The following is a 17656-nucleotide window of genomic DNA, read 5'->3' as shown; positions in this document are numbered from 1 at the left end:
TTAAAAAGGTCTATTCTAGACACACTAGTCCTAAACATTGCTGAACTACCAAAATTCACAGTTACTTGGTAAAAGTCCAGGAACTATCATGTTTTCATTTCCCTGTTTTCTGCAGTGCTCTGGGCTCACACTCTGCTCACAGGCACAGCCACTCACAGAGGCTGCTCTCACAAACCCAATGCTGGGAACGTCTGTGCCGAGTTTAAAAAAAGAACAGCAACTTGAGAAAGAAAACTAAAAGAAAATCCAGTTATTGGCTTGATGGCAAGCAGAGCTTCTTGTGGCTAGAGATTTCAGGGGGCCTTGGCAAGCAAGGGTGGCAGATATATTTCAAAAATATTCAATTAAACAAAATGAGGTACAACAGAAATTGCACATAGCCTCCTTTTTTTAAGGCCAAATCCGACGCTGCTGTGTTTGCAAAGAACACTCAAAGAAGTAAACAAGATGCAGCGATAAATTCCAGCAAAGGTCTGAAGCACTGCTCAATGAAAGCAGGCCAGTTTTGCTCCCTGCCTTGGTTTGTGCTCTGCAGTTTATCAGAGGAGCACCTGTCAGGCAGTCTGGAGAGTGGACACTTCAGAGAACGGTGTCCCTCAGTTTTCAGCACACCTGCTGGGCCAAACCCCATCACAGTGTTTATACTGCCAATTGTACTTAGGGGTCTCCAGGCACCATAACATTAATTAATCATAAATACCACCTGAGCTCAGTTCACCTGTTGCTCCTGTTTGAGATACCTAAACAGCCAATACATCTTGCTATATATGAGATTCCTGTATATACATACAGAAGTGTTTATGCAACATGGCTTTAGACACAAGAACTTAATTTTTTATCCATCTTTAGGGCACAGGTAATGATAAAAGGAGAAAGGTACAAGACAGACAGAAGGGAGAACTCTGCTCCAAGAAAACTCACTACCATGGAGCCTGGGTTACCCTTCCAAACCTAGGAGAGGATTAAAAGGACCAAGGAGATTTACTACCTCTCTAATAACTCATTTCAAGCACAGTTCATTGGGGCAATATTTACTGCAACCTGTTCACATCACTTTTCCTTCAAGTTCATTGTCAGAAATCAGTTCCTTTCAAAATATATTAAAAAAAAACCACACACATCCAAAACCCCCAAACAAAACAATTAAAACACCACCACAAAAAAAAAGAAAAGAAAAAAAAAAAAAAAAAAAAAACCAAAACCAACAAACCAGTGAACAAACAAAGAAACAGAAAAGCCCATCACACAGCCAACTAACTGCATTTCTAAAGCCTGGAGAGCAGTGCAGCACAGAACTGCACACACAACACTCAAACCTGCATCTGCCCTGAGACACTGAACTCAGTGCTTTGGGAAGAATGCAGCTTGTACTCTCTCTTCTCAAACATCTATTTCCAAAATCCATTGAAGAATGCCATTTGAATTCATGGTTTCTTAAATTATTTGGAAAAAGCACCCATTTGTCTCCCATGGCAAGTCACAGCTAGTGCTTAGAGACACGCAGAAAAGTCAAATTAAGCAAATCCCCCAATTCCAGATGGGGTTTTGGCAAATCCACCTACTGTGCTTTCACATTATGATTTGCTTATGCTCTACAGAAGAAACACTTGCACAATTCCACATATATTTTATAGAACATAGGATTATACTTACAGTGATGTACCTCAGGTTGGGCACACAACAGAAAGGGATATACTGCCCTGAAACATCAGGCAAACAGCCCTGGAAGGCTGTGGGCACCTTTCCTCTACAAGCACAGACACCATATACCTCCTATTCTTTACCTTAAAACATGTACTCGAAGGAAAAATACCCATTTTAAGCAAGAAAAAGCATGAAAAATGGAACAGAACACATGAAATAGTCTAATAAGCGGTCTTGGTCAATGTCACATTTCAGAAACACTGGAAATTTCTACTTTAACAAACAACTTTGTAAGTTTCCCAACTTTTTTTATATGGCCATTTAAACAGAACTTCCATTTTCTTAAAGCTTTTAAGTTCATGGATTTAATTAAGAGGTTTTGGAAGAAGTGCTATGAAGTCAAAGTAAGAATTTCAGTTCTGCCAAGATCTCAGGAAAACACCTCATATTTTTCAATTAATTAAAATACGACTGAACCTTCTGGAAAAGCTGAGCAGCTGCAAGTATGTCCCTCGAGGACAGTGTGATACACAGAGGTGACAGCATGTGCACATTTCATGCAAACAAAGTTAAAGTGCGGTCTAACATACTCTGCAATCCCCAGCAAAAGCTCTGGGGAGCTCTAAGGGACACGGTAACATGACCCAAGCATTTCCAGAATCCTCAGCAAAGCCAGCTTTTCAGTGAAACTGAGATTCTCATGGGCTTATTCTTGGATTTGGAACAAAAAACAGTAACAACCTTCCTGCCGAGTATGAGGCTACATAACATTCACTTTTAACTGTCTGAGGGTTTGGGAGTTTGGGGATTCACTGGGGTTTTTTCTTGGCTGGGTTTTATTTGTTTTCCCTCTGGATATACATTAATATTTCAGTATTTGTGTGACATGCTAGGGAGATGGCTGTGATTCTGGACAAGAGCCCTGTCCATCCTCTCCTGCTCCAGTCCTTGTTCCCATTTCTGGATCCCACTGCAGAGGTGAACCCAAGTCACAAACCATTCAAAACCGAGCAGTGTGTTTGTGGTGTGTGGCACAGATGGGGCTCTCCGTTTCCAGGACACGACCCTGCACAGGCTTTCAGGATAAACCCATGCCCACCACCTCGAGCAGCAGGGGACACTGAGACTCCTCCACTAAAGAGCTCACGCAGCTGCAAAGCTGCTTTCTGTTGGCGGAGAGAGGACGGGGAGATGGAGAGACAACACTGCCGATAACCCATAACCACGGCCGCAAGAGCCGCCACCAGCCCCGCCTGCTCCGTGAGCCTGCCCATCTCCGTGCGCTGTCCCCGCTCGGCCGGGACTGTCCCCGCTCGCGGCCCACGAACCACCCGCGAGCCCCGGCTGCGCCTCCCGGGGCCCAGAGGGGCTCTCCGGCCCCGGGGAGAGCCCCGCGGGGAGAGCCCGGCCCCGGGCAGGAGCGCCGAGCCAGCGGGAGGCAGTAAGTACACCTGTGGGATCAGGCCTGGAGCAGGCACCGGGCAGGAGGGGACAGCCAGCGGGAGGCAGTAAGTGCCTCTGTGGGATCAGGCCTGGAGCTCCCGGCTCGGGCAGGAGGGGATAGTCCCAGCACGGGCAGGAGCGCCGAGCAGGCGGGAGGCAGTAAGTACACCTGTGGGATCAGGCCTGGAGCAGGCACCGGGCAGGAGGGGACAGTCCCAGCACGGGCAGGAGAGCCGAGCCAGCGGGACGCAGTAAGTGCCTCTGTGGGATCAGGCCTGGAGCAGGCACCGGGCAGGAGGGGACAGTCCCAGCACGGGCAGGAGGGGACAGCCAGCGGGAGGCAGTAAGTGCCTCTGTGGGATCAGGCCTGCAGCTCCCGGCACGGGGCAGGAGGGGACAGTCCCAGCACGGGCAGGAGAGCCGAGCCAGCGGGACGCAGTAAGTGCCTCTGTGGGATCAGGCCTGGAGCAGGCACCGGGCAGGAGGGGACAGTCCCAGCACGGGCAGGAGGGGACAGCCAGCGGGAGGCAGTAAGTGCCTCTGTGGGATCAGGCCTGCAGCTCCCGGCACGGGGCAGGAGGGGACAGTCCCAGCACGGGCAGGAGGGGACAGCCAGCGGGAGGCAGTAAGTGCCTCTGTGGGATCAGGCCCGCAGCTCCCGGCACCGGGCAGGCTCCGGCCCTGCCCTGCGGCCGGGGAGGCGGCACTGCCCCCGCAGCGCGGCGGGCGAGCCCGGTCGTGCCGAGCCCCCGGGCCGCGGACAGCTTCGCGGGGCTGGCAGAAGCTCGGGCTGTGCCAGGTGACTCACTGCAAAGTAAACGGCAGGTCTCTGTGCTGAACGTGACATGGGGATTGAACAGAAACGTAAATCCAGAGGAATGTTTTCTTTTTACTTTCTGTCCTATTACGTCTTTTCCCAGCCCTCAGCACAGTTGTTTAGATCAATATACTTCAGGTAAAAACCAGCAATGCTGCAAGCACAGGAGTAGGTAAAAAAGAAACATACAACCATAGCAGTTTCTCTGCTTTGGAATCACTTCCCAGCACGTTCCTCTGCTGCAGCTTCATTCTGGGGTAAGTACCACATTAGCTGCCAATAAACCCTGTGGATCCACTGCCCTTATGGTCCCAGGCACTTGGAACCTTCTTCCGGCTCTTTCCCACTTCTGAAGTAAGTGGGAACAGCGTATTTATTTGCTACTGAAATGTCAACTGAAAAGCAAACAAACAAAACCCGTCAGAGCTGCAAGCCTGACTTGGAGATTCCAGTTCCCACACAACAGGAGAGCCTGAGGAAGCTTTCCCAATGTTTCGGGGCTTTATAAGCTGACAGGCATGCATGGTTTTCCTCCAGTTTTTAGGAAAGCATGCACAAGGTTCCGGTTCCTGGACCAGTCACTCCGCAAAGCATCTGGAAATGGTCTACATCCATAACAGAAATGCAGATAAAAAGGGAATGAAGATTTGCCACAAGATGTTGGACAAAGAAGTACACTGTCACCCCTAGCAAGTGCTGGAAGGCAATAGGCAATGGCATCAGCAACAAAGATAAAACCAAGGAAAAAAAGTAAAATGTCTGGCAACAGAGTCATAGACTGTGCTGGAGCTTTGGAGGTCCTCTCCCTGCCCCAGCAGCATCCCAAGAGTCAGGGCTCAGGGCCCTGTCCACATCACTCCCAAGTACCTCCAGCGATGGAGGTGCCACAGCTCTCTGCCATCTCCTTACAGACCTGTTCTGTTCTGCACTGCACTGCACTGTTCTGAATGCAGCAGTTCCTACCCTTATCTGTTCAACATGCGCTTTCATTATACAACACTGAATGTTCACAGAAATTCATTACTTTTAAGAGCCACAAGCAAGTCTTGCACTGAAATTCACCTACTTAGCTAGGATGTCTTCCTCCATCCTGGGAGACAACTTTCAGTTCACATACCTCAGTGACACTACAATGATAGTAACAGCCTACAAGGACAAGCAGATACATGCAACATTCATGTAATTTACAAAAAAGTGGGAAAGGAACTACAGATCTTTCTTTTCTGAGATAAGTAAAAGGTGCACAATGGTCATAAATAAATACTTTAATGTTTAGTAAGGACAGCTGAAAAGGGCTTTTTTTCCTTTTTGCTAAAAGGCTGTCCCACAAGACAAATGAGAACCAGCCTCAGAGTCTGGTGAGCAGTGGAGCCAGGATCAAGCCTGTCCTCCCAGCCCAGAAAAACAACATTGCCAGTTCATGAAAATAAACTTGTTTCAGCAGAAGACTTTTGGGTCACATCCAGTTCTCTGAAGTGAGTGGGTTGGTCCTATCATACAGTCCCACCCAGTTCTTGACTTCTTCATGTGCCTGGCAGCATTTGAAGTTAAAAATAAATATAATAAATACCAAAACAGGTTTTCAATTTCTTCCTCCAATAAAAAGCACAATAGGAATTGTAGATCAAAACTTTCACTTTGAACAGACGGTTTTTAAAAACATTTTGAATGGTCAGGTCAGGGACACAAAGAGCCAATGCTTTTGTCAAAGGGAACTTTCTTTGTGCAAATCTGCTGCAGTGCTAGACCCAATGACAGCTGTCAGCCCAAGCGTGCACAGAAAGGTCTTCTCTGCCCAGAGAGTCTGAGAAAAGCACAAATTCTGTCCTTAAATAAAAATTCTGAAGTAATTAAAACAGAGCCAATGCTTGCTGATGGTACTTGATAAGTACAGATTTTCAAGTGATTTTTGTACCATTTCATATTCACTTGACACACAGAGTTCAGCACACAGTTTTGAGCTGTTCCTACAGGAAAACTAGTTTTGCTTTTCCAAAAGGATTAGTAAAGCCTCTAAATTTAGAGAGTTTGCCACACCAGGAAAACAAAAAGCTTCAAAACAAGCTCCCAGCACATCACTTTAAAAGCTTTAACGAAAGAATTCAGAATTAGGTCATGCTCCCAATGCCTGTGTGGCTCTACTGTTCACCCACTGCAGTGCCCACAGTGCCACCAGCCCCGCACAGAGGTGCTCCAAAGAGCCCAGCCATTAACATGCAGAGCCTTGCCAACACACTCAAGCATTCCAAGACAACTAAAAAAAATTTCTTTTCAAGAATGCAGTGGAAAATGGGAAGTGAGGAGTGAACATGTAGAGGCAGCTCCACCTCAGGCAAAGTACAACAAACAGGTTTTGGATCCTGCGTGTTCCCATGGTACCCAGAGCCTGTGATCGGCCGCTCCCGCGCCGCAGCGAGGCCTCGCACCAAGGGTGAATGTTCTAGAGAAGGTGACGTGCTCCACATCCTGTAAACAGTGTCTGCCAGCCTCACCAAAGCACAGACTCACACGGAGCAGCTCTCCCTGCTTCTACTCACTCCCATAACTAGAGAGCTGGTTTTGCTTTGAGCTCGTGCAAGCCAAAGAAGGCTCACCAGCTCAGCTTATCTGCGCCTTTGTTTGGCCAGGAGCTTCTCCAGCAACCCAGGGTGGTGCATGCCCACACAGGCTGCACTGTAGTCCACAAGAGGTGTTCCTCTGCCTTTCCTGAGCTAAAGCTGAAGCAACAAGCCATTGCTGCGGCTCTCTTCCATGGCCCACACACTCCAGCTCCCCTGACAGCCCCCCGTTTGCACACCTGCTCCAGCTGCAGAGCCATGCTCACTGCCATCACAGCCCTCCACTGCTCTAGCTCAACATCAGAACCTCCAGAGCATCCTTCCAAAATCCTCCTGGGCAGGAGGGCCAAGGCGCCGTGTCCGCAGCCTGTCCCAGGCACGGGAACCAGCTGCCACCTGCTCTGGGTCACACAGGATGCTCGTGCCTGAATGCAAACTGAGCCCAGATTTCCAGAGCCCAGCCCAGCACTCCCACCACTGACCACACTCCTCCTGGAACACCCCTTTTGCCCTGAAGGCAGCTGTTTCTTTCTCCAGGCTGTTTTGAGGGTCGGACAGTCCAGGGCAGTTGCTGCACAACACAGGCGCACAGTCACTGTCTGAACTGTGGTGGCTGCTGGTCTCCCATGCTGTGATCTGCAGCCTTGGGTGCTGCAGTCCAACACCATGGGTTCCAAATTTGAGCCTAATTTAACGAGGCATTTTGCGTTGCAAGGGAAAACCTCCAAACCACCTCATTCCAGCACCATTCCAGACTGTCCCTGGGCATGTCTAAGAGGAACAGTGCATGGCTTCCAGATGCAAATCAGCCTAAATGAACACGTTTTCCTTCTGGCTTTCAAAGACTGAGCACAAGCAGGATATGAGCCAGTGCCACATGCTCAGTGGCTCTGGAGCTGTCAGTGACCTGCAAGGAGCAGGCAAGCCCAGGGCACACACGGCCCAGAGCTGGCCAGCTGACTGCAGCCTCCAGCAGGGATGCAGGAAGCAGGCAGAGGCAAAAACACGTGTTTGTCTTAGGAAAAAGCTTGTGTGTGAGAAATCAGCATTTCTGCTCCTTTACCCACACGTAATCCAAAAGCTCTGGCTGAGCAGAGCCCCTGGCCAGCCTCTGCCCAGGGCAGGCACCCAAATCACCCATCGCTGCTTTCTGGCTCTGCTGCAATTCTGTGTGACATTAAAGCCTCTCCCAACTACAGCTTCTGGATGTGAACCGTATTAGAAAGGAAACCAAGGTGAAACCAGGGAGAAGAAGAAGAGACAAAAGAGACAGGGACAGCAGGCAAGGAACATAGGCAGGAGAGCTTTTCACCAGCTTGGGAAACAGCACAAGAAAAGATCAGCAGCTGTTTTACTGCAGACTAACCAAAACGTGAAGGGAAAATCCTTGCAGTGACAAGCACAAGCGAAAGGAAAACTCTTCATGCCACACCCTGAGCCACGGCCCGTGAGGCACAGCCCAGAGGGCTCGGCTGGCTGCAGGTAATGAACACCCAGGGGTCAGGGACACTCACCCAAGGGCTGCTGCAAGGCACCCTCAGCCGCCACCAGGGAACAAAACCTGTGACAACACCACGGGGGAATTGCTCTCCTTAGCTTGAATGTTCTGCTTTCAAGGATATCATCTGTTACAGCTGACTGACTCATGAAGATGAGTGCTTAACAACTTGAAGACATTAATGAAAGCCATCAATTATATCTGACTTCAAATATCATATAAGAACAATGAACACTTTTGTTTGCTTCAATACATGCTTTAACTTCAAATTTCCCCAATAACAGGAAAAGCGTTAGAAATTAAAGTGATTAAATAAAATATTTACATTTTAAAATTATGTACTAATACTGATAATGGTGCTAAGAGTGTTGAGTAACTATTACACACCATTGGAAGAAAAGAAGCCAAAGTAACATTTTACTTTTAATACTCACTCTTCCCCAGAATGATGATTATTGTGCTTAATGTGACCTACTCCACATTAGGAAAAATAACATTTTTACATGGAAATTTCAGCAAGGGCAGATGCCATTTCAGTAATAAAGATGCTGAAAGGATGCTAAAGGTCTCTGACAGGTCATTCAAGCAGCCACTGAACTCACAACATCCTATTTTCCCATGACCACCGCCTGTTCACCATAAAGAAAGTGAAAGATGGCTAGAGAATATGAAATAAAGTATTAACCTGCACTAACACAGATGTATTTGGGGAGCTTCCACACACTAAAAGCACACAACTGGCTTGCAGTGACACCAGGCTGCCTTTTTCCCTTTTTTTTCCCCATTTTAAGGTAAGAGTTTAGGAGCAGAGGACAAGGCAAAGCAGCAGCCAGAGTGGCTGATCTTCTGCAGGGTGGTGGGAGAGACCCCTTCCAGAGCCACACCTAAATCCAGTTTGCCTTCCAAGGCAGGGCAGTCACTGCATTTCCTCTGCCCACCGGGCTGCCAGGGCACGGCGTGCCCACGGTGGAGAGCAAACTGGGTTTAACCTGGGTTTAACCAGGAGAAAAGAGGAGAGTGCGCTCAGGGCAGCCACGCACACCTTCCCACAAAAATACAGATCAAACACACTCCTTCAAGTGACTCACTGCAAATCATAAACCAGGAGTAAGGGAAGAGCTTTCAGAAGGAGGTGAGTACACACGGTACCAGAAAGGGACATCTGAGGTAAAAAGAGGAAACACATTCATGGGGGTAGAATATATAAACAGTATGACTAAATAAGTAATAGAAAAGGGGAAAGAGAGAAATAGTAAGTAAAAACCAGATCAGCTTTTTATGTAAATCATAAAATCTGAGGGCTTGACTCATATTCTGTGTCTTTGAAGTCAAATTTTGTGGTAGAAAAATTGATGATGAGAACTTTGAAACAGGAACAAAACCCATAAAATATGCCCTAGTGCTTGTCCAAGCTAAAAAACTGAGACCTGTGTGTAAAGCTTTCTTCCTATGGTATCCTACCCACATTGCATAATTTCATTTTCAAATATGAAATAAAATAGGAACTAAGTCCTTTTAGAACCTCACATTGATACACTGATGATTTGTGGAAGCCTGACAAGCTGCAAAACGCCAACTCTACTGCTATAAAACTACATTGAAAGAAAGGTGTAATTATAATGTGCTTCACCACTATTACCTCCTGGTGTTCCATGTGCTCTTGTTGTCAGGGATAACACTTAATCAAAAGGAAAGAAAAAGATAGTCTAGAAGATAAACCTCTGAGCATCTTTGTTAAGGAAGGCTAGACCCTGTATCAACTCTTAATGGAAACTCCCTTGCCCAGAAAACTGTAAAACTATATCTGCTAAAAAGAAAAAAAGTGCTGGATTTTCCAACCAAAATCCCTCCTGCAGCACCTAAAGAGCGCCCAGAGCCAGGGCTGTTCCGCAGCCAGGTCTGCCTCAAAGTTCCACCTCTTGCAGAGGGAGGTTCGAAGAGAGTGAAACAAGATAACCCCCTAGAATAGAACATAAACACGAGTATGGCAGAAACTGAAAGAAAAACACTTGAGAGGCTGCCACAGAAAACCAAACAAACAGAAGGCAGCAACAACGTTTAAGAAATTAACAAGGCCACTCCCACAACAAAAAAAACCCAGAAAGCAGACATCAAAACAATCAGAAACTAGAAAGCAGAGTGTAGAGACAGAGAAAGGGAAGCTGGAGATTAGTTTTTTCTACAGTTCCCACCATAGAGAACACTAAAAAATACTTTTCTGTTGGCCTTCTTTGTTATTGCTCAAAAAGTACATGGCCCTCAAATGCAAGTCTGAGCTGTGAGCACCCAGTTTTGCAGCAAAGAGAGCAAGACCAGAACCCCCCAAGTCTGGGGCCCTTGTGAGCCAGAGCATTCAGTGCCAGCCCAGCCCTGCCAGAGGCACCCGGGCACAGCTCCCCAAACGGGGCAGCACAGCGAGGAGCGCGGAGCCAGGGCAGGGCCCCCTCCCCATCCGCCTCTCCCTCTGCTCAGCTCTGCTGCTCCTGCCCTCCTCTGGCCAGGGCAGCCCGGGCTCCGCAGCGCCTCCCGGCCAGCCCAGCTCACCTGGGGAACGCTCCGCACCGGGGCATCCCAGGGAAACACCACCCTCACCTGGGGCATCCCAGAGAAACATCACCCTCACCTGGGGAACGCTCCACACCAGGGCATCCCAGGGAAACATCATCCTCACCTGGGGCATCCCACAGAAACACCACCCTCACCTGGGGAATGCTCCACACCGGGGCATCCCAGGGAAACACCACCCTCACCTGGGGAATGCTCTGCACCGGGGCATCCCAGGGAAACATCACCCTCACCTGGGGCATCCCACGGAAACACCACCCTCACCTGGGGAATGCTCCACACCTGGGGCATCCCAAGGAAACCACCCACACCTGGGGCATCCCACAGAAACACCATCCTCACCTGGAGCATCCCAGAGAAACATCACCCTCACCTGGGGAATGCTCCACACTGGGGCATCCCCCAGAAACACCACCCTCACCTGGGGCATCCCCCAGAAACACCACCCTCACCTGCTCGGGTACTCTCACCTTCCACTCCAGCTAGCACCAACGCTGCCCGACCTGACCCTAAGGGGTCAGCACTGGAATAACAAGTTTCTTCTCAAAAGTCACAATGAATCAAACTCCACCTTTCACTCAACCTCACAGCTGTGGTTTGAAGGGAGGGCGCCTTGAATTGCAACGTGCTGCTCTTAATGCTTATTTAGAAATCAAAACCAAACAAATACATTTCCCATCCTGAAACATTTGAAACGTTCCACAAAATTCAAATAATTATTCATTGGGGATAGAAATCGGAAAAAAAAAAAAAAACTAAAAAGAAAGCCAAAAAACCTTTTATAGTTATCAGCAGCTAAATACACAGATGTCCAATACCAAAACAAACCTACACCCACTGCTTCAGAATCAGAAAATTAGGATCAGACATGATAAAGAGAGACTACGCTGTGACCACCACCCATCAGAAGGCCAGGCTGCTTTAAAAATTATGGGAACTATTTCTTTTTAAAATTCAATTGATAGATTTCAGCTTCTAACAGAAGTAAAGAATACTTCAAGTTCATACTCAGAATTAAAGAATAAGTTTATTTATAATAATACTACAAACAGGCTTGAAGCAGGAAGTTCCATCCCTGCCCTCTGTGTACTTTAAGAAAAAGGGACACATTCACCCAATGTGGATAGGTGCAGGCCACCGTGCAGTGTCACAGCTCACTGCCCCACCATGGCACTGTCACATGAAGGCCAGTGTTGTACAGAGACAAAGAGAACAGGGGCTCAGGTAGGGCAGTGATGCTGTCAGTCATTCAGAATTCTGGGTATAGCACCATTCAGCAATTCCCTGGCACGCTTCTCCCCTCCTTCTCTTTTAGGCTAATGAAATAACGTGTTCTGGTTAATTTTTACCTACCTCGTCCTCACTGCACATCTATTCTGACTAAACCTGTCCTGAGAATTTAAGGATTACATACATCCCGTGCATGAAGACGGAAGGGTTTGGCAAGCTCTGACCTGATTTAGGCTCATACACTGCAATTTCAAAGACAACTGGAACAAATGAACTATTTTCCAACCTGGGGAGAAATGTCAGAACCTGTACAGCTAAGTCTGCTGGGCATCTTGGAAATCCTTTCCCTAAAGGCCTGCATGGAGACACTTAATGTCTGTTTAATTGTGTGGAGACGCAGTCTGTGATGGAAAACCAACACAGACGGTCAAAGTCACCTGAGAGTGACCCGGAGCAAGAGATGATCTCGGGTGTGAGCACCAAGGTGGTTTTCCAGCGTTGGTGCCTGCAGCAGGCAAACACACAGCACACACAAACTCGGGGGCAGCCACAGCACCACTGCAGAGGGCGCAGCTGCCCCTGCAGCAGCCGCAGCCCCCGTGCTGAGGGCAGCTCTCTCCCACCGGCTGCCCACAGCCCTCTCCAGGCTCTGCCGCAGCAAAAGCAGCACTCAGCTGTGCAGGAGCACCTGAACGGAGCAAAGGGGATGCACCAGATTGGAAAACACCATAGGGCACAAATTAAACCCCTGTACAGCAAAGGCAGGGCCAGGCAAATGCATTCTGTGCCCACCACAGCACTCAGCTCACTGCAAGGTACATGTGAAATTTTGTCAATGCAGACAGAGGAAGCAAAGGAAGCAAGGAATCAGGGAGAGAGAGGATGGGATCACAGGTTTGGGTTGGGAGAGACTTTTAAAGATCATCTAATTGCATTCCCTGCCATAGGCAGGGGCATCTGAGGAGGGGGAAAAGAGAAAGAGTGACTCATGGGTAGTGTGAACTCCATCTTTTGTTACTGGCTATACTGTGATAAAGCCAGGAAATTATTCTACAGCAAGAAAAGCATTAAATGCTAACTAAACACAAAGGTACCAAAAATCATACACATTCATATTCATTAAATGCACACGTTCATGTAACTTGGAAGAATATTTGAAAACCTAATATTCCATTAATATTTTTAATGAAGCAGCAAAACTGCTAGAGGAATGAAATGAACCCAGCTCAATCCCTCTTCACTTTGCCATGTTTATTCATGAGCTCCCAGGTCACCACTGCAACAGGTAATTAGTGGATGGGGATGGCTGGCAGGAGCAAACTCATATGTTATCCTGACCTGCTTCTGGCAGCCAGAGAGCAAAAAAAGCAATTTCCCCTCTTTGCAAAAGTACAGGCAGGTCAGCTTTTCCTGATCTAGGAAAGACTGTCCCACCCAGGCCAATCTGCCTACCAAAGGTATTTTGAGCTATGAAATGCTGATCCCGAGAGCATTTGCACACACAAGCAAACAGTGCTCACACAAAACACACCTGAAGTGCAAACCACAGGGAGACAGGGCAGCCTGGGTTTGCTGGGTGGGAGGGAGCAGGAGGCCCCCCAGCACCAGAGCCCCCTGCCCAGACCCAGCGTGCCCCGGCAGCCTCGCACATACACGGGCACCTGCCCTGGAGCTCCACGGGAACAATGCTTCCCAGGGAACAATGCTGCCCAGAGGGAATAATGCTCCCCAGAGGGCTCTGGCCACTGCAGACAGGAGCCCAGCAAAGGCCAGCAGCAGTGGGTGACTGCAGGGTGCCCAGCCTGGCCACCCCATCTCCAGCACCCCTGCCCTGCCCTGCGACAGCACACGCTGTTACCCAGCCTGGAGCTCAGGCTACACCTCACTAAGAGTGCAGCGTTAAATTAAAATACATTTCACCCACTGAAATCAGAAATAGAAAACATGAGTTAAAGGAATGGGAAGTGGTTTTCCAGCCCAGCTCTGGCACAGTCCATCAAAGCAAGTCCTTGTTCAGGACTGAAACCATTCCAGGTCACAGCAGAGAAACATATTCCTCGACTGCACGGGAAGGGCCCAGCAAGCAGGAGCAGCCGCTGACAGCTCCCACACACAACTCGAGAGCCAAGCCCCCAAACCCAGCTCATGTCACCTTTCCTGCACCCAAACTGCACTAATGTAACTCCAGACGCCCGGCAGGCAGCCAGCAGTGCCAACTCCAACAGCCACACACCAGGACCACAACCACAGGCGCTCAGAGCAGGCTTTCCATGTCCCACCCTGCAGTGGAACCGATCCAAACAAGCCCGGTTTCGCTGCTGCAGGAAGCTCAGTTTCTGACGGCAAGGCAGCAGCTGGCTGGAGCTGGAGCGTGTTCCCCGGTACAGCGAACACCGCTCAGCGAGCGCCCGCAGCCCCAGCACCCACCGGGAACGGGCAGGAACGGGCCGGGTCTGACAGCCGGGGAGCCTGCGGGGACCCTGCCCCTGCCCCGGAGCACGGCGAGACACACGGCTCACGGACAGCGCACAGAGGGGTCACCCCTCGGCCCCAGCCACGGGGGAGGAAAGGGCAGGAACCACCTGCTGAACACACCAGCATCACTCACACACAGAGGCCGCGTATGCCCAAGGCCACAACCACGGCAATCACTAGGAAATGAACATTTCACAACGTTATTGTAATACGAAGCGGCACGCCTAAGCGTAAAATTAACTGTCATGATAACAGTAAAAGTCCATTTAAGTTGAAGAAAAGGTGAACTGCATCCTTTGACTACAGCAGTTACAACCAAAGTGTGAACGCCAGAAAAGCCTTTAAAGTGACGAAAAAGCTAAGTGGACTTTGAAGACCAGACAAAAAAACTCCCTGGGTTAGGGCACCTCGGGGCTCTGTGCATCGGGCTTAGAGCAAAGCCCCTCCTAACACACAGCAAGGACAACACTCAGCGCAAGCCTGGACCCAATTCTCTGCCAGGGTGCATTACTTTATAACGAGCAAAGCCCCGGGAGTGCTCCCCTCGCTCTGCGGGACGTGTCCGCACTGCTCGGGCACAGACGGGCTTTGCTGCCGGCTCCAGCGGCTCTCAGCAGCGCCGGGGTGCGGGAGCCCAGCGATGGCCATCAGCATCTGCCTTCACTCACGCACCGAACCGAGCGGAACCGAGCGCTCCTCGCCCTGCTCGCCCGTGCCAGCTGCGGCTCTCGCCTTACCGGCAGGGATGAGAAGCGTTCCGAAGCTCTGCCCTGTCACCACGCCGAGCAGAAATTACGCTGCATTTTGCTGCCCCACTGTGCCCGGCGGCCGGGGAAGGGCGCCCGGAGGCGGGCAAGGCGCTTCGGGGTCTCTGCCGCGCCCCGGAGGGCCCCGGGCGGTGCCACACGGGACCACCCCGGGCACGGGGACGCGGCAGCGGCGCCCCCTTCCCCCGGCGGCCGCGCCGCGCTCCGGCAGAGCCGTCCCACCCGGGAGGCGCCGGGGCTCGGCCGGACGGGCCCCCAGCGCCGCCGGCACCGCGCTCGGGGCGGCAGCGGCAGCGCGGGGGGCGGGCGGCGCAGCGCCCGGCGGCCCGCGAACCCCCGCTCGCCCCGGTGCCCGCGGTACTTACGTCGTCGAAGAGAGACCCGACGTTGGCGGTGACCAGGAGCACCCCGGCGCCGGCCGCGGCCGCCTTCCCCGCCATGGCGCGGGCGGAAGCGCGGCCGGGAGCGGCGGCGCTGCGGGGAGCCCGGGGGCGGGCGCGGGGCGCTGCGGCGAGCGGGGCGCCGGGCCCGCCCCGTCAGCGCAGCGAGAGCTCCCGGCGCGGGCAGCCCGCGAGCATCCGCGCCCTGCGGGGCCGCGGCTCAGCGCTCGCCCGCCGCCGCGCTGCTGCTGCTGCTGCTGCTGCCGGGACGGCTCCCGCCGGCGGAGGCTGGCGCCGGGCCGCGGCGCATGGCAGGGCGGCGGTGCCGGCGGGGCTGTGCGGCGCGGTGCGGTGCGGGCCGTGCGGGGCTCGGCGGGGCCGGTGCCGGTGGCCGGGGCGGGTCCGGGCGCTCCGCGGTGCCGCCGCCGCTCCCGGCTGTGCGGGCGGGCGGGCGGGCGCGCCGGGCTAGCGCTCTGCGCGCGCGACGTCACCGCCGCCTCGCGCCGCTCTTAAAAGGGCAACGCCACCCGCGGCGGGCGCGCGCACGCCCGGCGGCGCCGTCCCCCGGCCCGGCGGGGCCCGCGGCGGAGAGCGCGGCCCGGGGGACTCGGCGGGGGCGGCTCCCCGGGGACCGGGCGGGGCCGGTGCCGCCCCACCTGCGCGCAGCGGGGCCGCCCGCCCGGTACCGGGGCTCGGAACGCGGCGGGGCGGGCGCTGCCTCCCGCGGGGAGCGGCTCCCCAGGCCCGGCGGCCCCTTCGGCAACCGGGGTCTGTCCCCGGGGACGGAATGAGATGAGCCACCGTTGGCCCCGGCGGTGGCACCGCCCGAGCGCGGCTCGCGGGAAGCGGTACCGGTACCGGCGGGGCCCGGCGCGTGTCGCGATAGGGCTCTGTCGCGAGGGGCCGGCGAGCTGGTGGTGATGCTGGAGGAGCATCGCCCCGGGAGCGCGCACCCCGCCGAGGGCTGCGGTCCGTGCGGAGCCCGCGGGTGCCCCAGAGCCCTCTGCAGCTCACGGCGGAACAAACCTGCCCGGTAACTTTGCCAAAGAAACCCGAGAAGTGACAGATCCCCGTGCGTGACCCATCCCCGGCGGCGGCCCGCGTCTCCCTGCTCGGGGACAGGGACACAGGGCGCGGAGCCCGAGCTGGGGAGCCGGGGCAGGGCGCGGGTGACGCCGGGCTGAGGGGACAGTCCTCTCCAGGCTCCTCAGTGGCAAACTATCGGGCAGGGATGCGGCTGGAATGGCAAACGCCCTGCCAGATCCGGAGCACCGGCCCTCCTTGTCAGAAGGTGCAAATTAAATACACGGTTAAATGAAAAGGATCTTGAAATTCTGCAATTCTGCTTCATCCATGGGATACTTGCTGACCTCCAGTGACCTGTGGCACACAGACAGATGCCATGCAGAAACAGAGAACAGTGCTGGACTTCTCTGGAAAGTCTGCTGCAGGGTTTTGGGCAGCTCCTGAGACAGCTGCATAAAGTTGCACTGTAGATACAGTGATCTTACGTGGATGCAGCTATCAGAGCTGTCGAAAGTGAGCTGATCCAATACACCACCCTGGTGTACCGTTATATATCCACAGACAGGGGAAAAGAAAATAAATCGGGGAAGGAACTTTTGCTGCTGTTGTGTTTTTGGCGCAGTCTTACAGCGTTCGGCCGGCAGCGATTACATCAAAGGCAGGGTGTGCTGGAGGGAGCCGTGTCAGGTTACACCAGCCGGACAGGGATCCCAGGCCCTGTGGCATCCCGGTGAAACGTTTGGCAGTGCTCAAGAACAGGAAACTAGAATGAGAATAACGTGAGGAATCCCATGCGATGTGCAGGGACTCTGCCAAGTGGCAGAGGCAGCTCTGCAGTGTGGGAGCATCGCGGCTGCACAGCAGCGGAGCGGCGTCCCACCAGCGCGGGCTGCAGGCTGTGAGCCCCTCGCCTTCTGCACACACAGAAGAGGGTAAAAGCTTAGCAACAGGAGCATCAAGAATCACAACGCACACAAAGCATGTTCAGAGGAGTTCCCTGGCTTTGGCCAGTCAGGGGTTATCGTGGAAGCTGTTTCCGAAAGCAAGGAACGCTGAAGTGGGTGAGGTGCAGTGGTAGCTGAGAGCAGCAGCTGTGGGGAAGCACAGGGCGGACAGAACGTCCCACACGCCCACGGAGGAGCCAAGGGGACGGGAGCAGCCCAGATGGGCGGCCTGGGCTGCTACAGGAGCCAGTGCAAACGTGATGGAAGATGCAGGGGAGGGCTAGAGCGGACGTGAGCTGGTTTGCAAGG

At 52.5% G+C, this 17656-nt stretch overlaps 1 protein-coding gene across 3 annotated transcripts in view; it reads right to left on the bottom strand.

The window, feature by feature from the left end:
• Positions 1-15497, bottom strand: part of INPP5A (inositol polyphosphate-5-phosphatase A) — a 177561-nt gene extending 162064 nt beyond the window's left edge. For all 3 annotated transcript variants that reach the window (XM_074545467.1, XM_074545469.1, XM_074545468.1), the window contains exon 1: positions 15363-15497. In XM_074545467.1, coding sequence (XP_074401568.1) covers positions 15363-15437 — 75 coding nt within the window. In that variant the 5' untranslated portion in view covers positions 15438-15497. The remainder of the gene's footprint in view (positions 1-15362) is intronic.
• Between the last annotated feature and the right edge of the window lie 2159 nt (positions 15498-17656).

This window comes from Zonotrichia albicollis, chromosome 7 (assembly GCF_047830755.1).
Source record: "Zonotrichia albicollis isolate bZonAlb1 chromosome 7, bZonAlb1.hap1, whole genome shotgun sequence".
Classification (NCBI taxonomy): Eukaryota; Metazoa; Chordata; class Aves; order Passeriformes; family Passerellidae; genus Zonotrichia; species Zonotrichia albicollis.
This window is presented reverse-complemented; position numbering and strand designations above follow the sequence as displayed.